Here is a 26,212-nt window from a genome sequence, read left to right as displayed (position 1 = left end):
ACTTATTAGACCTAAGAGATTTGTAGAAGCTTTGATTTTTAGAAATAACTGCTTTAATTGCCATATTAACTACCTTTATAATATCCACCACAGCTTTAGTACAGCAACAACATACTGCTCATTTTGTTAATGACATGCATAAGAATATTTCTGTAGCCTTGTCAGAGTTGTATTTTATAGATAAAAAAATTAGAAGCAAAGGTTAATGCCCTAGAAGAAGTCATGCTGGCAATAGGACAACATATTGCTAATATCAAGACCAGGTTAGCTACTAAATGTCATGCTTCTTTCCTATACATTTGTGTCACTCCTTTACCTTACAACCACTGATTGGGAAAAGACAAAAACTCATTTACAGGGTATATGGAAAGATACTGATATTTCTCATGACTTAGAACAGTTAAAGGTAAAAATTTCAGATATTAGTAAAAGCCATCTAGACACTTGGAACATTGATGAATTGGCTAGAGATTTAAAAAACAACTTAAGTGCATTGAACCCCCTGGATTGGGTTCAATATATAATCCTACTTGTTATTATTTTTGGCATTACTTTATTAGTAATCATTGTGTTTCCACTCATCTTTAGAGTGCTCCTAAAATCTGTAGCTACGACGAAGCGAGACATCCTAAAACTTCGGCTGAGAAATAAAGATAAATTAAAAAAAATAAAATAAGATAAGATAAAGGGTGAGATGTCAGGGCACTCTGGTGGAGTCAGCTTGTGAGGAAAAAATGCCAAAAAGCTGCTCATGAGAAATGAATTTCTAGGACTCTCCTCCTGGATATTCTGGCGAAAGCCAACTCTCCAGTTTGGATCGGTTTGTCAGGCGAAAAGCCTGGAAGCTGTTTCACGAGGATAAGAGTCCAGGGAAATTTTCCACCCAGAGTTATGGCATCTCTTTCCCTAACCCATTATATTCAAATTTCCACCACATTAATCTAGTGTATAGATTCACGTACACTCTATATAGTATTACCTTACAGACCAGAGGGCCTGTGGCAGGAGAGAGGAGGGGTGGAAATAAGGGAGGCAGCATCAGGTACTGGTAGGAATGGGAGAGAGCTACAGGAGGTCAGGATTTCGAAAAAAAATTACATAGTGGGTGGGAAGATGAGGAACAGGGATAGACTCTTGAAGCTCTCCGACATCAGGGAAAAAAGAGGATCCCAAGACCCAAAGGGGATGGATTTAGTAGAAATGCACAGAGAAGGGGAAGATAGAACCTGTAGAGAGCACCTGCAGTAGATAGGCATGCCTCCCTCACCTCCCCCCAGCCCGCACCCCACCCAGGCCAATGCTCTCTCCAAGGAATGGTGCCACACACCCATCTCAAAGATTTTAACCAAGAAACGTTCCTGAGAAAAGGAAGAACAGGGACAAGAAATGGAGCAGAGACTGAAGGACTTCCCTACCTGGGGATACATCCTGTCTTCAGACACCAAACCAGACACTGTTTCTGTGGTCAAGAGGCTTTTGCAGACAGGAGCCTGGAGTGGCGGTTCTTTGGGAGGTGTGGCCAGCAACTGACCTTTGGAGCCAACCAGTACACTGAGCTCAGGGAACTCATTGTGGGAGCTTGCAGAAAAGCTAGAGGTGCAGAGGGGAGTGCAGTCCTATTGAAAAACAACATCTGCTGGCAGGACCAGCCAGTGCTCCTAGACACTAGACCACAACCCAGGAGTGTATAAGGAAGGATCTACAGCTCCAGATACATTGTAGCAGAGAATGGCCTTGCTGAAAGCAATGGGAGGCGAGGCCCTTGGTCCTGTGGAGGTTTGATGCTCCAGTGTAGTTGGTTTCTGAATCAGTAGGGCAGGAAAGGGTGGGTGGGTGAAGGAGCAACCTCATCCAGGCAGAGTGGAGGCAGAGAGTGCAGATGTAGTTTGAGGGGTAGTGAAGGGTTCCAGGAAGTGGTATATCATGTGAGATGTAATCCAATGGAATGATTAATAAATACATTTTAAAAAGACACACATATGCCACGCATCTAATTTTACCAGTGAAGACTCAGTAGCCAGCTCAGAGAGTCAGGGAAAGCACCCAGCTGACCTTCCTACCCTGATGACCTCGCAGTAGGAACTCATTCTTTATTCCTCTCCACACTGTCTTAAATATCCTTCAACTTAAAGACCTTCTTTCTGAGGCGGGACAGTGGTGGTACATGCCTTTAATCCCAGCACTTGGGAGGCAGAGGCAGGCAGATTTCTGAGTTTGAGGACAGCCTGGTCTACAGAGTGAGTTCCAGTACAGCCAGGGCTATACAGAGAAACCCTGTCTAAAAAGAACAAAAGAAAAAAGAAAAAAGGAAAAAGAAAAAACAAAAAAACAAAAAACAAAAAAAGACCTTCCTTCTGTTTAGTTATATTCATTCTCTTTCAACTGGTTAATTGCTCTAAATCTTGACCTGGAGTTGACTTTATTTTGCTTTGCAATAAATGTTTGTGATAGGGCTGAGCCACAGGTCAGAAATGTACACTGAACAGAAAGCTCTTGGGTTACAGGTCTGTGCTAGGGCTGAGCTACACCATAAAAATTTTTTTATTTTTTTATTATTTTTATTTTTTTGGAATCAACACAGCCTTGGGGTTTACAATGTGACCAAATATCCTGCTGCATAAATTAGCAATATTCCCTCCCTTATAGGAATCAAGCTCTCTGGCAAGTGTTCTGCTTATTTCCAGGCATGCCTGAGTGCATCATCATGGGAACATAATGATTCCAAGGACATCAGAAATGGGCTCTTGAAGCTGTTGCACATGGCAAATAGAAACCTAAAAAGCACCAAGCCACCCCTGATCCTTATCATAAGGGATAAATTCCCCTCCCCCCTTGTCACATAATTCATGGCAAGAGATCACCATTCTTCACCTTGGCTCAGTGTCCTATGTGCTGCTGAATGGAAGAGTTTCTGTCCAAGGGTCACCAAACAAACCACAGAAACACTGAATTTAGTTAAATGGGGAAGGTTTATTGAATGCACACCCAATTCCATAACAACCAGGGCAACAGCTGAAAACTGTATGCTAGACATTTCTTAGGGCAAGCTCCATGAAAAAAACCACAAAGAGCTCATGCACAGGGGCTGGAAATGCTGCCCTGACTCAAGCCATTTTAGAATTAATAGTTCATATTGACCTTGAATTTGAAAGTCTTATGTGAAACATATAGATGTGGAAATTTATAAGATTAACAAACCTCATAACATACAGAACATAGCAGGGTACATTGTCAGCATAGCCCTGCTCTGAGTCAAGATTTTGTTTCGTTTTGTTTTACATCCATGACTGGAGTCTTAGTTAGGGTTTTACTGCTATAAACAGACAGAATGACCAAGGCAAGTCTTATAAAAACAACATTTCAAAGGGGCTGGATTACAGGTCCAGAGGTTCAGTCCATTATCATCAAGGTGGGAGCATGGCAGTTTCCAGGCAGGCATAGCACAAGCAGAGCTGAGAGTTCTACATCTAAATCCAAAGACTGCAGGTAGAGGACTGGCTTCCAGGTACCTAGTGTGAGAGTTTAAGCCCACTCTCACAGTGACACACCTACTCCAACCAGGTCACATCTAATCCAACAAGGCCACACCTCCAAATGGTGCCACTCCCTGGTGCAAGAATATACAAACCATCACATTCCATTCCCTGGCCCCCATAGACTTGTTCAAACACATGAGTCTATGGGGGCCATACTTAAACATAGCATAATGCAAAATGCATTTAGTCCAACTTTTAAAATCCTCATAGTCTATAGCAATCTCAACAATATTAAAAGTCCAAAGTTCAAGGCCTCTTCTGAGATTCATTAAATCACTTAATGTAATCCCCAAAGTAAAATACGAACTATGCAATCTCCAGGCTCTGCATCTCCATGGCTGATGTCAACGTGGTCTTCAGATCTCCACTCCTTTTTCATCTTTGTTGACTACAACAAACTGCTTTATCCTGGGCTGGTTCAACTCCCTGTTAGCAGTTTTCTCAGCATGTATCCCATGGCTCTGGCATCTTTAACATCTTTGAGTCTCCAAGGTAATTTCCATGATACAGCTTCTTGGTTTAGTGTCTCTGATTCCACTTGATCTTTTGGGTTCCTCCTAAGGGCTGACATCACTTCTCCATCTCTGCCCTCTGTAGCACTCTAAGCTCAGGTTGATCCACTCTACTAAGGCTGTTGTTCTTGGTGATCATCCCATGGTACAGACATCTCCAATACACAAGTGGGTTCCACTCCAACTAGGCTTCACCACGAGCCTCTCATAGTCTCTCCTCATGGTGCCAAGCCTCAAATCCTTTGCATGACCCCTTCAGTCCTGGGCCATCAACTACAGCTGAGGCTATACCTTTTCCAATGGCCTTCCATGACCTCTCACAATGCCAAGCCTCAGCTGTTCTTCATGACATCTTCATGCCTTCAAAACCAGTACAACCTGCGTGACTCTTCCACATTACCAAGTCCAGGAGCAGCAGGAAGTACAACCTTGGCTATCTCTGGACCACAGCTTCTTTGTGCTCCCAGAAAACAATTCTCAGATTTCAACTCAGTGATACTGGTCTCTTCTTAATCATTGCTAAGTTCTTAGATCCAGCTAGCCAGCATCAATTGTCCCAGTAGTTCCTTCCATTCTTAACTCTAGAGTCAGAGCCACATGGCTGAAGCTGCCGAGTTCTGCTGCTTACAGGAACTAGAACATGACCCCTTGTACTATTCCATTATCACTGACATTATGTTTTCTCAATTATTCACTGCCTAAGCTTGGCTATTCTGGTTCTTGCTCTGTAGATTGACCTTCAATGCAGAGATCAGCATGCCTGTCTCATGGGATTAAAGGTGTGTACCACCATGCCTGGATCTAAATTCATCTGGGTAGGATCTTGCCCCAAGGTCCCACTCCCTTAATCTGTTATCTCTTAGAACACAGTATTTTGCTTCATTTCACTTCCTGGTACCCCTTTAATACTTGAACCATGTATTTTATATGTTTCCTTTCTAAGCTTGCTATGCTTGTTCAAACTTCTCTTCATAAGACTCAACCAGAGAACAAAGTCTCTGCTGGGCTTTTTTGAAACTTCCCTTGTCAATGCAATTAATCTGATGCTCTTCATTTTAGTCTCAGGCCGACTTTTCAGACAAGGGCAAAAAGTAGCCACATTCTTCACCAAATACAACAAAAACTGTCTTTATGCCACATTCTGAAATTCTTCTCATTTGAAATCTCTTAGGCCAGGTCAACACCATTAAAATACTCCCAGCAACAAAGTCTTCCATATTACTACTACGAATTAATGACCCATTAATCTCCATTTAAAGCATTCCACTGTGTTGCCAATCCAAAGCCACCAAATCCACATTCTTTCAAAGGAAAGCATGGTCAGGCCTATCACAGCAATACTGGTACCAACTTCTGCCTTATAGAGGGTTTTACTGCTGTGAACAGACAGCATGACCCAGGCAACTCTCATAAAAACAACATTTCATTGGGGTTGGCTTACAGGTTCAGAGGTTCATTCCATTATCATCAAGGTGGGAGCATGGCAGTATCCAGGAAGGCATGGTGTAGGAGGAGCTGAGAGTTCTACCTCTTCACCCAAAGGCTGCTAGTGGAAGACCGACTTCCAGGCACCTAGGGTGAGAGTAGTAAGCTCACACCCACAGTGACACACCTACTTCAACCTGGTCACACCTATTCCATCAAGGCCACACCTCCAAATGGTGCCACTCCCTGGTGCAAGAGTATACAAACCATCACAACTGGGAAGCATATTACAGAAACAGCATGATATAGACAGCTGCCTTGTAACAAATTTGCTACAGATATGGTAAGGGGCAAGCCTTACCAGAGAGAACTTTGTATCATTAGGAAAGATGTCTGCATGATGTTCCCATGTGTAGACAAGGTCCATGGCCTCAACAGGAGTTCTTTGGAAGGAGGGCAGAGAATGTGCTTGTTACCTGGAATATGGGCCTCAGCAGTGTTTCTCAGCCTGGTCAGTGCCCATTTCATATCACTCTGTCCATTCAGAGGAACCCAAGGTGTCCTCACATCTTCCCTTTGAGCCACATCTAGGCACAAAAAAGCCAGGATACAGTGCTAGTGTCCTACTCCTCAGTTATGCTCAATTTTCAACTAGTGTTTAAACAAATACAGTGTGGTCACTTGTTATTGATAGTCTTCACATCTTACTGAGGGAACCAACTGTTGACTACACCCAACTCTCGAAAAAAGTCTGCGCCCTGGGACATATATCAAAATAAATCTGACATAGAGGTGCATGAACACTTTCCTGTACTGAACATAGAAAGGTAGAGGTAGAAGTATGATGTATGGTAAATTAGCCACCAAGTTCACATTGTGTTCCTGGATTTCATCTCAGGACAAGGAAGTGTAGAGTCTCTGATGGCTTCTCTCTAGCCCCTTGAAAGGTTCTCTGAGCTCTGGTCTCAGCACTTAATACTTCCTGCTGGGGCAGCAACACTAAAGGAAGCTAAGATTATCATCAGCACAGTACCACGCTAGCAGCAGTGGATATTACTCAGTTGTTCAGGTGATGATACTCACTTTCATTTGTTCGTAATGTGGGCTGAGGGAAAAAGAGAACATGGTCCATAGAATAGAAAGATCATTTTCACTTCTCCATCTTCCCAGAAGAAAGACTGGAAGGGAGAGAATGGTAAGTTCTTTATAATAGACAAGGATTGGTAAGTGAGGCCTTGGACGTAGCATGTGTTTCAGAGTTGTTTTCTGAAACAGGATCTCAAATACCCAATGTGGGCCAGGTTAACCTTGAGCTCAGACAATTCTCCTTCCAGTTTCCAATATTTGGGCTTACAAGTGGGGCCTCCAAGTACTGTGAAGACAGAACTAGTCATTATGAGAGACCCGGATAATCTAATGCTGAGGCATGTACTGCTTAGTATAGCAAAAGCCATCGTGTTCTATGTCTGCCCCCTATCTCAGATAGTTGCTGTCATATGACACCCAATCAACAACACAGAAAATCAACTTGACTCATAGGAAAGTCATGATGTCCACATCCTGTTCTGTTCTGTTCAGTGTTTGTTAATCTTACAATGGTCCATAAACCCTTCCATGGGACCCCTCAAAATAAGGGTCAATATGCACTGTTATATCTAAAATGGCTTGATCAGAACTGACCACTGGATAGTTCCTTAACTTTAAAAGAACTAATTGTGCTTTTTCATTTGTTTTTTTTTTTTTGTCTTTATACCTTAACAAAGATCTATTTTGGGGGCCCTAGTTCAACCCCCAAAACTTGAGCTATGATTCTGATCAATCAACTTAGGGTCTGCATTTAACGAATCGTTCATATTTGACTGAGATTGTTTTTTGTGTGGTTTGTGGGGCCAATCATGAACCCAAATACAAGATGCTAGGCCCTTGCTCTGTAAACTAACCTATGTCTATTGTATTTCCCTATATCTTCTGTCTGCACATCTGCCCCTCTGTTGAATATATTATTTACTTCATACAGAATCTCATGGTATCTCTCAGAGAGGGCTGTAAGCAATACTGCTTGGTGAGTTTGCTGCAGTGAGGAAAGCCCCCTCCCCACCCCACCCCCCCCCCCACAATCTGAGGGCCTCTCATTGGTGGCTCCAATATTTCAGTTTCCTCTGCCAACAGATCTCTAGACTGTTGTCAGAAGCATGATGACTGCATGATGACTGCATGTCTCCCTCCTAAGGGATCTTGGGGCAAATTTAAATGCTAAGCACAAGGCTTCATGAGTGTGGCCCCTAACACACACCCACACTGCAACTGGCCCTGCAGGCTCAGCCTGGATGAGATTTCATGCAACTGTACATGATGAGACAGGAGTAGATTTTGGCTGCATATTCGTACTGGTATGATTTCTCAGTAGTTTTTTAATGGTTCATATTGCTGATTGAGGAAAATTTAAGGTAGGATGAGACATTTCTGAGAGGGGTTTGGAAAGGAAACACAGAGTTAGATACATAGGAATTACTTAGGTGTTGCCAATCAAGCCTAGAGCAAACCCTGGCTTTGGAAGGAGGATGTGCTCAATGGCTATGCCCCAGGAAAGGGCAGCTCAGCTTCCTGTCAGTACAGGGAGAACATTATCAGGGAACCAAAGGCTGTATGTAGTCCATGACATCAGCAGTCCCTTCCTGGACATTCTATTGTCTCCTGGAGAGTTCTTAGCAACCTCTGTGATGTCACCAGTGTTGTAGTGACAACAAACTCACTGAGATTTCTCAGTCAGAGGCTGGACATTGCAGTGATGGCCTTGTTTGCCCGACTCTGCAGACTTTTTCAGAGAGCCAATGTGGATGGGAGAGAGACCAGAGAGGGGAGGAAGGATGCTGACCTTCCATCTGAGAGTAATGAAGGACGAAGGAGGGGGACTTGGCGAATGTGGAGTAAGTCCTGGGAAGTGGATGTTGAGCTTCCTGGTAGGGGTGGCCTGAGCTTGCCTTTCCAGTAATGTGGAACTGGAGACTCTGGGTAGTGAAAACATTTCCATGGTTATCACAATTCTTGAACATCAAGGATTTCAGAACAGCACTTTTCCATCCCCTAAGGCAGGCGTTGGCAAGGTCAAAGCTGTTATGCTATGAACTTCAAGTCTTTACTTGCACTGGGTATTGTGGGTGTTACATGGGGACAGAATGAGACCATCAGGAGTGACAGCGGGTCTAAGCAATGCCAGTTTGGGGGAGGGAAATCCTGCACTTCAGTCCATGGCTCCTTTTAGCTCCTGTAGTTATCTGACATTAGTGACAGGGAGAGAATGGTGCTCCAGACCATGACCTCATGTTCTCAGAACTACTCTGACCTCCTGTTTGTGACAGTTCCTACCTTACCTTTCTTTATCACCAATTGTGTTTGGCAGGCATTTCTATGCCGTAAACAAAGAACTATCAGTTGATACACCCAGACAGAGGGGGATTCTATTGCTACTTCTGGGGTGTTTGGTGTTTCAGGGGGGGGGGAGGAATTGATCATTGTGTTGACCATGTTCTCCCCCTGCATGATTTTAAAGCCAATTCCTTGGCTTAGAGTAACAGGTAGGATATCTGAGCATCTCCAAAATCTCAAATACTTTTGAATGGTGAATCTATCATCTGACTTGTAAAGTCTCAACTCAAGGTTCTGAAGCCAAGTTGTACTTTGTGCTGTTGATAATCATCCTGGAGAAGACATCTCTCTGGTTATCATATCTATGTTTAGGGAGACAGAGGAAACACATGTCTGCTTACATCTCCTGATTTCTCTAGAGTGATGTTAGAATTGATATCCACTGAGAAGAAATTTCATGCTGGGACCAATCTCTTGGTGGTGTCACTAGGTTACAGGCATTTTTCCTTCTCTGTGGTCAGTCTACACTCTTTGCATTCTCACATCAAATAATCTTGTATTCATCTACCTACAGTGGCTCTCAGACAGACATCATCCCCTGTACCTGTCATAAGCAAGAAGCAGTTTGAGAAGGAAGAGAAAAAGCTGATCAAAGAGATCCAGCTCACTACCGAGGAGACAAATGAGCTGAGAGATCGCCTGATCTACGTGACTGAGGGATCTATGAACAAGAGGTATACATTGCTCCAAAACCTGTGGTGTCAGTCTGGGGTCTGCAATGCCTCCCTCAATTTATGCTTTTAAAGGGGTGGGTTCTAGGAAGCTATACCACGAGAACATACCTGGGCCCCACTTCATGCCCCTAAATACTTCTTAGAGGAGAGGCAGCACCTGAACTTTTGTCAGGAGGGAGAAGGGAAATAGACTCTTCTGCTCCCTCCACTTGAAAAGAGGAACTTGGAGTCTGAGTGAAGAACTCAGGGATAGAGGCAGTGATGAGTTCCTAGAGCTCATTTGGAAAGCCTTTGACAGGAGGTTTCTAGGTGATGGGAGTTTGTAGTTGTGATTTTACTTGTCTGGCTGGTGACTGAGTGCTGGAACCTCCAGGTAGCAGCTGGAGGGGCCTGGTCCCACATGGTTCTTCTCAACTGCTTGATTAGAATGGCTGAGTTTCATGCCTATTCCTCTTTGTCTGTGTGCCTTATACTCTGAGACAGGAATGTTGTATACATTTCTTCTACCTCTCATTGTGTTCTCTATGTTTCTGTGTCTCTATCTCATTCTCTCACTCTTTGTTTCTCCATCTTGTGTATAGGTCTAAGTCTATGAGCCTGTGTGCATGCACATGTCCAGATCTGTGAATATGTTTTGTATGTTTTTATTTCTCTTCACAATTGGAATCTAGCAGTCTGTGTTTTTCTCCTAAGGATTTACCTGCCTAACAGTTTCCAGGTGATGTGGGTCCTGAGGTCTGGTTGTCCCCACTTTAAATAGCATTGCCTTTTGACTATGTGGTCACAACTGTTCATACATTTGTATCCCTTGAGCAGATCATAAATCTGTGGTGATGTCTGGCCTCATAAACAGAATCATGTGTAATATCAGTCTCTACAGTATTAGTTATCCAGGATTCAGAATCCCTTTTATGAAAACAGGAGAATTAACATCACAGGTGTCTGGTGGGCAATGACCTGTAGCCTAGCCTCCTGAGAACATCACTGTTTAGTCTGCCTTTCAGCCCTACTGAGTAACACAGTGAGCCAGGGCACCCTCCATCTGGATGCCTAGCTTCTGGTGTTCTGGGGCCAGGATAGCCAGTTTTCCAAGGTTAAGAAAATCTCAGCATTTAGAATGCAGAGTGTGGTTTCCATAGTTGCAGTAGTCCAGGACCCAGCCTGAGTTCATGTGTTACTAAAAGCCTCAGTTCATGGAATCCTATCTTCCTGGGGCAAGGCCCTACCACAGGCAAAATCCCCTTTATGAAAAATTGAAGTTAAAGGAGAAGGAGATCATGACATTTCTACACAACTTAGAGATGGAGAACATGGAGGCCCGAGAGACCAAGCAGGAGCTCAAGAAGGAGACACATTTCTATCGGTAAGTTCTTGTCAGGGAGGCCAACACTTGTGAAATGGCCATTTCTACCTTCCTTTGTTTCTGGTCTGGAGAGTCTGCAGGTCTGGTTCTATCCTTTCTGCTTTTTAGCCATTAGTGTGCCTTGGATCTTTTGGACTCAGTTTTCCTAAGTCTCTAAGACACCCCTCCCAGTGTTGTCCAGGCATCCTCAGGAGCCTCCAGATAGGAAAGTGATTCAGACAATAAGAGGGTTATTATGCAGTATTGGGCCTCTGGGGCTCAGGCAGGTTTTACAGACCTGAGTGTATTGTAACACAAGGATAGAACACCCTCCCTTTTGTTCCACCAACCTACCCTGATTGTACTTGCACCCTAGTAATTGGTGTTGCCCCAATGCATGGGCTGTCATGGGTAGATGGAGATCCCTCTTTCTTTTGGAGAAACATGGAGCCTTTTTGGTGTTTGGACTGCAGCCAAAATTTCTTCTTCTTTGAAATGGCTGGTTGCTGTTTGTACAGCTGTCATGGATGTATTGAGGTGGATTGTATTAGGTCTTCATGGGAACCAGGTTACTGGTCAGGTTAATGGGACCTATAAGTAGAAATGGGAGGAGGAGGCTGCAGGATCTTACCATGCAGAGTGTCCTTACAGTAACCTGCACAGCCGGCTCCTGATGGAGGAGAATCTTATAAAGAAGAAGTCGATGACATTGCAGCAGGAGAGCAAGGAAGTACAGGCTGATTGGGCCATCATTCACCAACGTTTGGTGGAATTGAACCTGAGTGGTAAAGACAAACAGGAGAACAGCAATCTTGAGACTCCAGAATATCAGGTAGGGACAATTCGGTCAGGCTATGACTGTCTGATACCATTGGCACATTAGATCTATTTTGCTTCCCCCCACCACCTTTCTAATCTACACTCCCAAGCAGCCACCTTCCTCATGGAATCTAGCTGTTCACTGCTCTGTCTTCACACAAGTATTCTTGGAAGTTAGCCTCTTGTGAGACACTGAATTAGCTTCTTTTGAGACACTGTTACCACTGGCAAATGCATCTTTCAACTCTGCTTTAATCTGCAGCCCACTACAGGGTGACAGGTGAATAACATGTCACATTCTTGCATGTCCTCATGATAGGTGGAATGCTATGCAGAGGTTTGAGTGAGATCTGGGTCCTTAGACAGGAGACAGGCAGAGGTCTTATGACATCCCATGTGTCTGCACCTTGGAGGGATTAGAGCCAAGTACAAATGTCAAATGAGTGCTTCTCATTATCATTGATCTGGTGTCCTGTGCCCTTCTCCTTTCTTCCTGTAATCCACTGAGGTCTCTTCCTTTGCCATGTTTTTGGTTGGAACTGATAGAAGCCTGAGTTGATCTTTGTCAGTCCGTGTTTTTGTGACTGTTGTTGAATATTTTGCCCTGTCTTTAGATTTAACATCAATAACTTCAGTTAAAATATTAATGTTGATTGTCAAGTACAGTTGAGGTGGTAGGAGGCAGTAGCCTCACAGCTGCCATGCCTGTCTCCTCCACTCCTGTGTCTTAGTAACTGCCTTCCTCTCCCAGGTCTCAGAAACTGCAAGAGATCTGGGATTGGCCACAGCTGAAGAAGACAGCATCCTGCAGAATGAGTTGCCAGGCCAGGAGGCCCCTGCTGAGCACCATCCCCAGCACCCACAATCTTCCTCGGATGAATCTTCCTCAGATGAATCTTCTTATAGCACATGTCCTGAGTGGGAATAGGCCCTACCGAGGAAGCCATGGCTGATTCAGGGCGTTGTTCCCTTTTCTCTTCAGACAACGTCTCTTGGCAGAGAACTGAGGCAGCTGCACTGATACCTAGTGTCCAAGAGGAGCAGCAGGCTGGAGGGCTGTGCTGCTAAAAGTGCAGAAAGCGAAAGCAGCTGAACAATAATTTTCCTTTAGAGTTTTGGTTTAAGTTTTTATTTTTGTTCTTTGAGTTATTGTTATGTTATTTAGAAGTTATATGTTCTTGTTCTTGTATTTCATTGTTTGTTTTTGCCTTTATCTCTATATTAATTGAACTTTTAAAACCTATTTTTTAAAAATTCTATTTCTTATGAATAAAAATTGATTTGCAAGTAGTGACTCTTGAGGCCATCTTCCTTATTCAGGTGTTCTGTCTCTCAATTTCTCTTTTTTAACCACTTCATACTAATTTAATTATCTTCATAATAAGGAAGAATATGTTTTCCTTGTGTTTTTAAAATTATGAGATTAGATACTGATATTGGACAGAAGGTAATTGGGTTCATAAGAAATGATACATAATACAAAAGAACATGTTCATGGATTTGGAGTCAGGACTATGCTGTGTATTGGTTATTGAAAATTAATATCAGAGTGACACAGTTGTGTGTCTTTAGGAAGATGACTGGTGGGAGACACTGATCCTAAAATGCCTTTGTATTTTAGTCTATTTTCCTAGAAAAACATAGGAAAAAAGAATATATTGGGGTACATCCAGGAAACAGGTCTGGAAGAAATTACATATTCCCAGAGGAAAAGTTTCAACCAGTTGCTAAAAGTGTTTTTACCAGGTGGGATGAAAGATATCCTTTCAAATACAATTGGTGTGAAATGGGTGATCGAAAGCTTTACCTATTCACCCTCTTTCCACTTTCTCTCTACTTTGGGGTTACTCAAAGAATCCCAAAACCTTTCACAAAAATCTGGGTTTCTACAGGGCAGAGATTCGAAAACAAGTTATGAAAACACATGCAGAGTTCAGTTAAGGGCCTCACTTGAGTGGAGGAAAGCAGGAAAGGTTTAGGGGAGCAGAGAAGTTATTTTTCAGGGCCTGAGGATATAAAACCCCAGGTGTCTTGGGAGAGAACAGAATACTTTGGTGGTATCCGAGCTGGAAAGAGATGGTGTGTGCAAATCAGGATAATAGCAAGAAGGTTAGTGACATAGAAAGATATTCTACAGAAAGTGTTAATTGAGGGAAACTACTACTGTCCTGGAGTTCGCAGCAGCAGAGCTGTCCCTTTTTTTTAAATTATTAGATATTTTCTTTATTTACATTTCAAATGTTATCCCCTTTCCTAGTCTCCGCACTGAAATGCCCCTATTCCATTCTTCCATCCCCTGCTCACCAACTCACCCACTCCCACTTCCCTGTCCTGTTATTCCCCTACACTGGGGCATTGAGCCTTAACGGGACCAAGGGCCTCTCCTCCCATTGATGTCCAACAAAGTCATCCTCTATTTCATGTGTGGCTGGAGCCATTGTTCCCTCCAAGTGTATGCTTTGGTTCATGGTTTAGTTCCTGGGAAAAACTGGGAGTACTGTTCATATTGTTATTCCTCCTATGGGGCTGCAAACCACTTCAGCTTCTTTGGTCCTCTCTCTAACTCCTCCATTGGGGAACTTGTGTTCAGTCTAATGGTTGGGGGCAACCACTCACCTCTGTATTTGTCAAGCAGTGGTAGAACCTCTCAGGAGATTGCTATAAAGACAAGGACGGATACTCATCAAAGGTAAAATCTACCAAGATGAACTATCAGTTCCGAATGTCTATGATACATATTCCACATTCATAAAAGAAACTTTACTAAAGCTCAAAGGATAAACATGCCGAGAAAGAAAGCAGGGAAAGAACACCTTTCACAATATCACAAATTATATAAAATAACTTGGTGTGACTCTAACCAAGCAAGTTAAAGATCTGTATGATAAGAACTTCAAGTCTCTGAAGAAAAAAATTGAAGAAGATCTCAATTGAAGAAGATGGAAAGATCTCCCATGCTCATGGATTGGTGGGATTAATATAGTAAAAATGTCTACACTGAGGGTGTCATGTTCTTGTGGTGTCCTTTATCACTGTCTTCTCCAATCCTTCCTCCACCTTCTCCACAGGCCTCTGGAGCTCCACCTAATGTTTGGCTGTGGGACTGCATTTGTTCCTATCAGTTCCTGGATGAAGACTCTCTGATCTCTTTGACATGATTGTGCTGGGCCCTGGTTCCTGCATATCCTGCAAACTGTAGGTCTGAGGTTTTGTGGTAGGGTCCAATCCCTCCATTTGAGATCTTGCCTGGTTACAGAAGATGGCCAGTTCAGCCTCTGTGTCCCTCATTACAAGTCCTTGCTAGTATGACCCTTATAGATTATATGGAATTTCCATTGCATTACATTTCTATCTCATTCCTGAAATGTCCACCAATTTCAGTTGTCCCTCCCAACACTCTCCTTCCACCCTCCCTACCAGATCACTCCCGTTCCCATCCCCAGCCACGCCCAGTTTGCCCTCAAAATCTATTCTAGCTCTTCTTCCCAGGAAGATCCTTGTGCCCCACCCCCACCCCAATACCCCAATACCCCCCACCCTATCCCCTTAAGCCTTCCTTGTTACTTAGCCTCTCTCAGTCTGTGGATTATAGCATGATTATCCTTTACAGCTAATATCCACTTAAAACTGAGAACTTGCCATGTTTGTCTTTCTGGGTCTGAGTTATGTCACTCATGATAATGCTTTCTTAGTTCTGTCCAATTGCCAGCAACAAATTATTACCATTTTTGTTCTTATTTATTGTTGTTATCATTATTACTATCATTATTATTTGAGACAGGATCTCATTAAGCAGCTTTGCCTGGCCTGGAACTATCTAGGCAAATCAGGCTGACCTCCCACTCATAAAGATCTGCCTGCCTCTCCCTCCTAAGTACTAAGATTCAAGGCCTTGAGATTGAAGACTATGTTTGAGGTAGAATTTCTCTTTGGAACTTGGAGCTTGACTTTTGTCACTTCCAGGGACCCTCCTGTCTCTGTTTCCCCAGAACTAGGATTATAGAAGACCACACCACTCTCACCCTTTTATGTGGGTTTGGGGAGATCGTACGCTGCTCCGAGGGATTGTGTATAAACAGTTCACGGTTGAGCCATCTCCTTTGCTCAACTTCTACCTCTCCTTAAAGGCGAGGAATTGAGAAAACTTCTTAAAATACAGGGGATGTGTTTTTCACGCGTGAAACTCTTCCCAGTCACGTCAGTACACTAAAGAGAGAGCCTCACAATATCCTGGCGAACTGCTTTAAAGTGTTCACTTGATTTATAGCGTTATCCACTTTAAACCTTTCCTCTTTAAAGGTTTATCTTGCTTTACTACACTAATTCCTCCTTGTCTGTTGACAGTTTTTCTTATGCTTGTTCTTTTGAAATGCCACTTTATATATATCTTCTCGGTTGAGCCTTTATCTATTTTCAGAAAATGCTTTTGCTTTCCCAATGACTTTCCCTTTTCCCCCCAACTTGAGTTGTTGGATCTTGAAGGCCTTGAATCTCAGTACTTAAGAGGGAGAGGCAGGCAGATCTTTATGAGTGGGAGGTCAGCCTGATTTGCATAGATAGTTCCAGGCCAGGCAAAGCTGCTTAATGACTCAGGGAGTCTATCTCTGTAGTAGATCCTCAGTCCTGGGAGTCTTTACTGTCTACACAGCATCAGCCTGCTTGGGTGGCAGTTGCTTGGGTAGACTAAGGGTATACTGCTGGTGATGAGTGCTCTGACAGCCTTGAGCCCTATATGATCCAGCTTTGCTACTGCCTCTGTGAACTCAGCTCACAGATGATCCACACCTATATAAATTTCCTCATTTTACCAGAAGCTACCTTATTTTCCTAAATCGCTGCTGCAAGGTGCTGATGCTACTGTCAGCATCCAGCAAACACAGGTGAAACACTTTGACACAGTGGAAGGCATGGGCCAGTCACATCTGTTCATAGCAGTCTCTATTGCTACATCCCTTGTCTCTGAGTGATTTCAGGGCTCATGATTTAGGTTTCAGAAAAATCCCCACAGTTATTAGATCTGAATAGGAGTCACAGTGTGGAACAAAAGCATGCCGTATATACATTTTGTATTATAAGAAAAAAAAATCAGTTTTGAGGCAAAACAGCCAGTAGTTGACTTTTTAAAAAAAAACTTTCAAAGTGTTTTATCGCCACCTCGTGGCAGAATAGCTGTAAGGCAACTGTAACAGAAGTGCTTTTGGTGTCCTAATAAAAAGAAGCAAATAGGTTCGTCCTCATTCAAGAAGAGGTGAAAAAAATGCTTTACCAAAAACAAGAGAGAATTTGGACCTCTACTGAAATTATAGTTAGCCTTCCGATTAGACTTTGCGAGAGCATTTTAGGTGATATCAGTTCCCCGACGCCAGGAGGGGTTATGATTTTCATGAATAGTTTCATCTATCCGTTCAGCAACAAAAGGGAAAAGTCCACTTTTAAGCTGTATGAGGGGGAAAAACAACCTGTCTCTTAAATAAACTTGTGTGTGATAAATACTTTCTCAGTGTTTTATCCTCAGTGCTCCAACAACTACTGACTCGTGGAGCCTGTGAACTGTAAAGGCCCAGATCTGCTTCTAGACTTCAGAGGTTCCTTTACTGGGAAAAGACTTCATTAGAAAACATTCTGCAAATTGGAAAGATTGCCTTGTTTTTATCTTACCATTCAAAAGTAGTGTCTGTTTCACACCCAGAGTTTTAAAGTGTGTTTTGTAGAGCTCAATAACTTTCCCTGTTAATTTTTCCCACCAAAACAGTGCTTTTTGGTGTAATCCTGGCTGTCCTGGAACTCATTCTGTAGATCATGCTAGGCTTGAACTCAGAGATCTATCCACCTCTGCTCCTAAGTGCTGGGATTAGAGGTTGTGCCACTGTGCCTGGCTCTCCTTATTAATTTTTCACTGTCTCCTTAGATTCAAAATTTAATAAAGGAGTAATTTTTTGTATGTTTCGATATTTCATAATTGGATCTCACCCAACTAAGAATTTTAAATAGGAAACTTTAAAGAATATTTACTGTGTAATAATGGGAGCAAAGTAAAAATGCTTTCTGCATATCAGAAAACATTTGTCAAGATCAAAGGAAGCATCCACCTGACCTTCAATACATACATCCATTTACATATTTATGATATATATATATATAAAGTGTGCATTTCATAATAATATGGAGATATTGAGAGCATAGCATCATTTTTCTCTTTCCTCCATTCTCCCGCTTTCCAATGAATGTTTCTAGGCTAAAAATATTTTTTTTAAACAAAAGTTAAAGAGCTACTTTAAAGCTGGTACTTGGCTACTAGTAAGTCAGGATATCCTTGGGAGTCCTGCTAAAATATTTTAGACAATATTGGTAGCACTTACAAAATTAACTGGGGAGTTCCATAAACTGTTCATGTAAATGTCAGGTCTATCACAGTCGCTCAACTCTTATTGTGAAAGACGCTGTCACAGACAATACAGAAATAAGTGACCAGGTGCACAGGAAAAGCATTATTCACAAAACCAAATGATGTGCTAGATATGAATCAGGAGCTACAAGCTCTGGGACAACAGAAATCATGACAGAGCCATGTCTGGATCTGAACCAAGTTTCCCAAAGAGTTTCTCTACTCTGCCAAGCCCCCAGACTATAACCTAAGAACTGCTTTCTGAGTAGATCTTTCCTATGGATCCTTCCATTTTATGGACATCTCTGCCAGGTGATCATTGTCTTCTAGTTTACCAGTTAAAAATAAGGATTTCTTTTATCACTGTTTGGGGTGAATGGGTTCAAACTGTCCTTTCTGGAGACCATGAAGACATAGACTTGTTTCTTTTTGATTAAGCACAATCCTAGAGTCTTAGTCGTTACAGTATATAACATCATAATCACGTAAGAGAATTACCAGGACTCTAAAAGTAACTTATTCACCAGATGTAATTGTCATATTGGAGGCTTACCCTTTCTAGGGGTTCCTGAACTTGGTCTGGTTCAATTCTTTGATTGTGGCCCAAACCCCTCTCCAAACAGATTCAAACTGGTTTCTCTTGATTTCTGACTGAATTAGTCTTAGTTTACCCTCAAACTAACTCTATCAATCTGTTCTAACCTTCTGTCTGGTCTCTTCTTATTCTCTGGCGTGTTCTGTCCTCACCTGTAACCTGTCTCTGTAATCTGCCCTCCCTCCCAACTCTCTTAAGTCCTTTCTTTCCTCGCTGTCCTCATAAGAATTGGGCATATCCTATCTCTGACTCATTCTGTTATCTCTCTGATTCATCACTTTGCCCCTCAATTAGATGTCACTTACAAATATGACTCTTCCTTCTATAAATGAACGTTACTTTCATTGTTTGGGATTAAAGGTGTGTAATTAGGGAATGTCTGCATTCTAGCCAAATCACATAGGTCTAAGTGGTCTATGGATGTATTCCTTGCCAGAGACAATGTGTACTTTTTTTGGTTTTTCTAGACAGGGTTTCTCTGTATAGCCCTGGCTATCCTGGAATTCACTTTGTAGTCCAGGCTGGCCTCCAACTCAGAAATCTGCCTGCCTCTGCCTCCCCAGAGCTGGGATTAAAGGCATGTGCCATTATGCCCAGCCAATGTACTTTTTAAACATGGAAAATTAGCTTTTTTTCCCTGACCACAGCGAGATTGTTTTTATATAGTAGTAAAGCAAATTAACCACCTTGAATTTCAAAGAGAATGTATAAGTATACATGTATCTATATATCTGTGTTCATTTCTTACAAGAGAAGCAGTTCTGTGTTCAATTTATACTTACTGCTTTCTTTTTGCTGTGAAATGGCAACTGTTGATAGATCATTGTGTTTTAAGATGTAATGGGTAGGGGACTATATTTTGATTTTACTTGGCATTAATCTGTAAAATGTCACTTAGACATATATGATAGCAACACTTGAAGTACTATGTAGCTTCTGTATCTCTCTATACAATTGCATGGCCTAATATCCTGCTGTACCTGGACTCCTCATAACGGTATTTAAATTAACAACACTCACAGATCCTAAAGTTACTGAAAATGTAAATTCTTCTCTTTGCTTTCTGATTTGAACATTTAGCTAACACCTAAGACTTGTACTATATGGATTTTTCTTGTTATGCGTCCTGTTGGAAATTCCTGAAATTGTGAGCACCCTCATAGAATTTCCAGAGTACTTGAAGTTGTATTTGCATAGTTGGACATAAAAGAATTTGTAGACAATGATGCTCTCTTTTTTAATAAAATGAAAAATTTGAAAAATCTAAAAAAAATGTTAGCTACATAAATGAGGAAATGATCACAATTATGTAAACATTGTCCAATAAACACAAGTAAATAAAATGATTAATAAGTGGACACGTTCCTAAGCATTAAAGTAAATTTTAGTAACTTGAGAATTCCAAGTCCTCCAAATTCAGAAAGAGAGTTACCAGGTTGACGGCTTGCCAGGGCACATCTTGTGTGGTTGTTGCAAAGAGTTTTGTAAATACAAACATATGCTCAAATGAGGGTAAAATAGTTTTAGAATCCATGTGAATTCAATGAACATTTATCATGATTTCAATTTTATTGTTCAGAATTAATGTTCAAAAATTAAGTGATTATCTGATGTTATTTTTATGAAACATGTTGGCATTTGTTGACAATGATGAATTGAACCATCTCTCTTATTAAATTTCAACAATTCAAATGCAAGTTTTATCACTTATTAACTTATTTGTCTAGTAGCACTAACCAGCTAAAATTAATTTTAGAAATCTTTTTCACATAAAATAATAAATAAATTGATAACAAGCTTCATAGCACATTTTTGTTTGCCTTTAATGAAACTCTTCTGAACACACTCTGACATTTCCTATCTAATTCTCATCCCACAGGTATTCATTTATCACTCTATTAACATGCACATCAGTAATGGTGTCTTAATCTATCTCACCGTGCTATCAATTAGGAGAATATCCTTGAACATAGGGTGGGGAGATTTGCTAATACACAATTTTTTGAAACTTGAGATCTCTAATAGTCCTTTGAATAATGTAATTTCTAACAATTTTTCTATTTAAAATGCACCTTCTGAAAATAAAACTCTGAAAGATTAAGTATAATATTAACATTAAACTCATAGGTCACCATGTTGGTTCATACTATGACATAAGGCTTACAAATGCTTCTGTATGTATGTACTTATTCATTTACTTACTTGTTTATTTTCTCTAACATCCTGCTGCACTGGGATTCCTGATGATTGGATTTCAGTTACGAGCACGCAGAGATCTTAAAGTTAATGACATATTAAACATTTAGCTTTACTTTCTATTCTGAAAATTCAGTTAATGCTATTATTTGAACTTTATTGATCTTTGAGACAAATCTCACTATGTTTCTCAGGCTGGTCTCAAATTTGTAATATTCCTGGCTCAGGGTGCTGGCTCCTGGGATTATAGACAAGTAGTAGTGTGGTGGCTTGAATATGCTTGGCCCAGGATGGCACTGTTAGGAGGTATGGAGTAGGTATGGCCTTGCTGGAGGAAGGAAGTCTGTTATGCTTTGAGACCTCCCTCCTAGCTTCCTGGAAGCCAGTCTTCTCCAACTGGCCTTCAGATGAAGATGTAGAACTCTCAGCTCCTCCTGAACCATGCCTGCCCTGGCACTGCCATGCTCCTGCCTTGATGATAATGGACTGAACCTCTGAACCTGTAGGACAGGCCCAATTAAATGGTCTCCTTTTAGGAGTTGCCATGGTCATAGTGTCTGTTTACAGCAGCAAAACCCTAACTAAGACATATTATATCTGGGCAAAAATAAAATTTTTCTTATTCTCAAAGATTATTGCAAATTTTTACACATAATGCAACAAGACACTTGAGCATATTGCTCAATTATTACATTGAAAATATATAGTGCTGGGTAGTCTTAAAGGATATTGATAAAAAGAAACAGGTATGGATTACATATAGTATAGAACCATAGTTACATGATTAGAGGTGAGAGAAGCTACTTATGAGAGTGCTAAGCACCACTTGGCCAATAATGAACCATTCTTTCAATATCCTCTAGGTCCTTGCTCCTTCAGCCATCTCTGTGACCTGTTAAGTACCATTTACATATCAACTAGAAACTGTTTCTCAAGTCTACTTTCTCTGAATGTCTAATTAAAATTAATAAGAAAAAATTTGAAAAGCAATTATGGCAAGAGGCCAGAAACATTTCTTTCTTCTTTTACAATTAATTTCATGCTTATTTTGTAAGAATATTTATTAAGGTTTTGTAAAAAGGTTGGATTAAGAATGACCACTTGAAGACAATTTTTTTTTCTCTCAATGAATGATTTTCATTTTACTGCTCATATTTCAATATATTCTTTAATCTACAACATCCACATTTCATTGTGGGGCAAAGTGGACTGTGCCACCAGACAGGAGAACTGGTAAGGTTGGGTCTCTATCTATGCCCCTGAGCTAAGGCTGTCCCAAAACCTTTAAAGAATTAGAAGCAGTCATTAATAGTCTCCCAACCAAACAAATCCCAGGAACAGATGGGTTTAGTTCAGAATTCTTTTTTTTTAATTAGGTATTTTCCTTGTTTACATTTTCAATGCTATCCCAAAGGTCCCCCATACCCACCCACCCCCACTCCCCTAACCACCCACTCCCTCTTTTTGGCCCTGGCGTTCCCCTGTACTGGGGCATACAAAGTTTGCAAGTCCAATGGGCCTCTCTTTGCAGTGATGGCCGACTAGGCCATCTTTTGATACATATGCAGTTAGAGTCAAGAGCTCCCGGGTACTGGTTAGTTCATATTGTTGTTCCACCTATAGGGTTGCAGATCCCTTTAGCTCCTTCGGTAATTTCTCTAGCTCCTCCATTGGGGGCCATGTGACCCATCCAATAGCTGACTGTGATCATCCACTTCTGTGTTTGCTAGGCCCCTGCATAGTCTCACAAGAGAGAGCTATATCTGGGTCCTTTCAGCAAAATCTTACTAGTGTATGCAATGGTGTCAGCATTTGGAAGCTGATTATGGGATGGATCCCTGCATATGGCAATCACTAGATGGTCCATCGTTTTGTCACAGCTCCAAATTTTGTCTCTGTAACTCCTTCTATGGGTGTTTTGTTCCCATTTCTAAGAAAGGGTAAAGTGTCCACACTTTGGTCTTCGTTCTTCTTGAATTTCATGTGTTTGGCAAGTTATATTTTATATCTTGGGTATCTTAAGTTTCTGGGCTAATATCCACTTATCAGTGAGTACATATTGTGCTTGATCCTTTGTGATTGGGTTACTTCACTAAGGATGATACCCTCCAGGTCCATCCATTTGCCTAGGAATTTCATAAATTCATTTTTTTAATAGCTGACTAGTATTCCATTGTGTAAATGTACCACATTTTCTGTATCCATTTTTCTGTTGAGGGGCATGTGGGTTCTTTCCAGCTTCTGGCTATTATAAACAAGGCTGCTATGAACATAGTGGAGCATGTGTTCTTCTTACCGGTTGGGACATCTTCTGGATATATGCCCAGGAGAGGTATTGCAGGATCCTCCGGTAGTACTATGTCCAATTTTCTGAGGAACTGCCAGACTGATTTCCAGAGTTGTTGTACAAGCTTGCAATCCCACCAACAATGGAGGAGTGTTCCCCTTTCTCCACATCCTCGCCAGCATCTGCTGTCACCTGAGTTTTTGATCTTAGCCATTTGACAAGAGTGAAGTGGAATCTCATTGTTGTTTTGATTTGCATTTCCCTGATGATTAAGGATGTTGAACATTTTTTCAGGTGCTTCTCTGCCATTCGGTATTCCTCAGGTGAGAATTCTTTGTTCAGCTCTGAGCCCCATTTTTAATGGGGTTATTTGATTTTCTGGAGTCCACCTTCCTGAGTTCTTTATATATATTGGATATTAGTCCCCTATCTGATTTGTGATAGGTAAAGATCCTTTCCCAATCTGTTGGTGGCCTTTTTGTCTTATTGACAGTGTCTTTTGCTTTGCAGAAGCTTTGCAACTTCATGAGGTCCCATTTGTCAATTCTCGATCTTACTGCACAAGCCATTGCTGTTCTATTCAGGAACTTTTCCCCTGTACCCATATTTTCAAGGCTTCTCCCTACTTTCTCCTTTATAAGTTTCAGTGTCTCTGGTTTTATGTGGAGTTCCTTAATCCACTTAGATTTGGCCTTAGTACAAGGAGATAGAAATGGATCAATGCGCATTCTTCTACATGATAATCACCAGTTGTTCCAGCACCATTTGTTGAAAATGCTGTCTTTTTTTCCACTGTATGGTTTTAGCTCCCTTGTCAAAGATCAAATGACCATAGGTGTGTGGGTTCATCTCTGGGTCTTCAATTCTGCTCCATTGGTCTGGTCTACTTGTCTGTCACTATACCAGTACCATGCAGTTTTTATCACAATTGCTCTGTAGTACAGCTTTAGGTCCGGCATGGTGATTCCACCAGAGGTTCTTTTATCCTTGAGAAGAGTTTTTGCTATCCTAGGTTTTTTGTTATTCCAGATGAATTTGCAGATTGCTCTTTCTAATTCGTTAAAGAATTGAGTTGGAATTTTGATGGGGATTGCATTGAATCTGTAGATTGCTTTTGGCAAGATAGCCATTTTTACAATGTTGATCCTGCCAATCCATGAGCATGGGAGATCTTTCCATCTTCTGAGATCTTCTTTAATTTCTTTCTTCAGAGACTTGAAGCTCCTATCATACAGATCTTTCACTTCCTTAGTTAGAGTCACGCCAAGGTATTTTATATTATTTGTTACTATTGAGAAGGGTGTTGTTTCCCTAATTTCCTTCTCAGCCTGTTTATCCTTTGTGTACAGAAAGGCCATTGACTTGTTTGAGTTAATTTTATGGCCCAAGCTTCTGACCTTCAGGCTAAACTCATCCCCAGTTACCTAGCAATAGTGAAGACTATAAAAAGGGGTGCTCAGCCTGCACCTTGCTCTCTTATTCCTTTGTCCTCTCACCTCTCTCTCACTTCTCTCTCCTCTTCCCTTTCTCTTTGTCTTCTTCTTCCCTCTCTTCTCCCTCCCTCCCCCTCTCTCTTTTCCTCCTTTCTACCTTCTCTCTTTCCTCTGCATTTCTATAATAAGGCTCTAAAACAATAGAGTCTCTGCTCTGCTCCTTCAAGTTCTGCTGCACACTCTGGTCAGTGTTGGGAATTTCTTCCCTCTTCCCTCTCTCCCACAACCCTGGGGGTTTTAGCAAAGTAGCTGGGGGGGGGGCGGTTCCCAGGCAGGGCTGCCCCTTGACCACCCCCTGAAGAGTGGGATAGAGGAATGCCCACCCAGGGATGAGTGGATAGGGTAGATAGCAGCCCTCCCATGCCTGAAAGACCAGAGAATAGGGAAACTCTGGCGGCGTGTGGGCATTTATTTCTAGCCTACTTCTCCCCAGGCCCCAGTCCAAGACCCCCCCTTCTTTTATTTTGTTCCCAACATACACCCAAGAGGAGTAGATGTCAGGAAATAATCAAATACAGAGCTGAAATCAACCAAGTAGAAACAAAAGAACTATACAAAAAATCAATAAAACCGGGAGCTGGTTCTTTGAGAAAGCAACAAAATAGATAAACCCTTAGCCAGACTAACCAGAGGGCAAAGAGACAGTATCCAAATTAACAAAATCAGAATTGAAAAGGGAGAAATAACAACAGAATAAACAGAATATTCAAAAATCATAATTTCCTATTACAAAAGACTATACTCAACAATACTGAAAAAATTGGATGAAATGGACAATTTTCTAGACAGACACTAGGTACCAAAATGAAACCAGGATCAGATAAACAGTCTATCACTCCCATAACTGCCAAAGAAATAGAAGCAGTCATTAAAAGTCTCCCAACCAAACAAAGCCCAGGACTAGATGGGTTTAGTGCAGAATTCTATCAGACCTTCAAAGAAGACCTAATCCCAATACTCTTCAAACTATCCCACAAAATAGAAACAGAAGGAACGCTACCCAATTTGTTCTATGAAGCCACAGTTGCACTTATACCTAAACACACAAAGACTCAACAAAGAAAGAGAACTTCAGAACATTTTTGCTTATGAATATCAATGCAAAAAAAAAACTCAATAAAATTCTTGCAAACCAAATCCAAGAACACATCAAAATGATCATTTACCACAATCAAGCAGGCTTCATCCAAGAAATGCAGAGATAATTCAACATACAGAATTCCACTGAAAAACAAAAAAACACATGATCATCTCATTAGATTCTGAGAAATAATTTGATAAAATTTAACACCCCTTCATGTTAAAAGTCTTGGAAAAATCAGGAATTCCACCAGAGGACTCCTAAACCTGATGAACGACTTCAGCAAAGTGGCTGGATATAAAATTAACTTAAAGAAATCAGTAGCCTTCCTCTACTTAAGGACAAATAGGCTGAGAAAGAAATTACGGAAATGACACCCTTCACAATAGTCACAAATAATATTAGATACCTTGGTGTGACTCTAACCAAGCAAGTGAAAGA

At 41.4% G+C, this 26,212-nt stretch overlaps 1 protein-coding gene and 1 long non-coding RNA gene across 2 annotated transcripts; one reads left to right on the top strand and one right to left on the bottom strand.

Annotated features, from left to right (window-relative positions):
• The first annotated feature begins 8,257 nt into the window (after nucleotides 1–8,257).
• Nucleotides 8,258–13,024, top strand: Gm21190 (predicted gene, 21190). Its single transcript, NM_001310449.1, has 5 exons — nucleotides 8,258–8,400; nucleotides 9,414–9,573; nucleotides 10,793–10,936; nucleotides 11,567–11,747; nucleotides 12,486–13,024. Exons 1-5 carry the CDS (start codon nucleotides 8,262–8,264, stop codon nucleotides 12,660–12,662), a joined length of 801 nt encoding a protein of 266 aa, NP_001297378.1. The 5' UTR covers nucleotides 8,258–8,261; the 3' UTR covers nucleotides 12,663–13,024.
• On the bottom strand, nucleotides 11,613–25,917 carry Gm21847. Its single transcript, XR_001784802.1, has 3 exons — nucleotides 25,857–25,917; nucleotides 20,917–20,990; nucleotides 11,613–11,693 (listed from the first exon to the last, which is right to left on the bottom strand). It is a non-coding gene; the product is annotated as a predicted gene, 21847 (long non-coding RNA).
• Between the last annotated feature and the right edge of the window lie 295 nt (nucleotides 25,918–26,212).

The sequence above is a fragment of the Mus musculus genome, chromosome 5 (genome assembly GCF_000001635.26).
Source record: "Mus musculus strain C57BL/6J chromosome 5, GRCm38.p6 C57BL/6J".
In the NCBI taxonomy this organism is placed as follows: domain Eukaryota; kingdom Metazoa; phylum Chordata; class Mammalia; order Rodentia; family Muridae; genus Mus; species Mus musculus.
The sequence above is the reverse complement of the archived record's forward strand: the minus strand, read 5'-3'. Positions and strand labels throughout refer to the sequence as shown.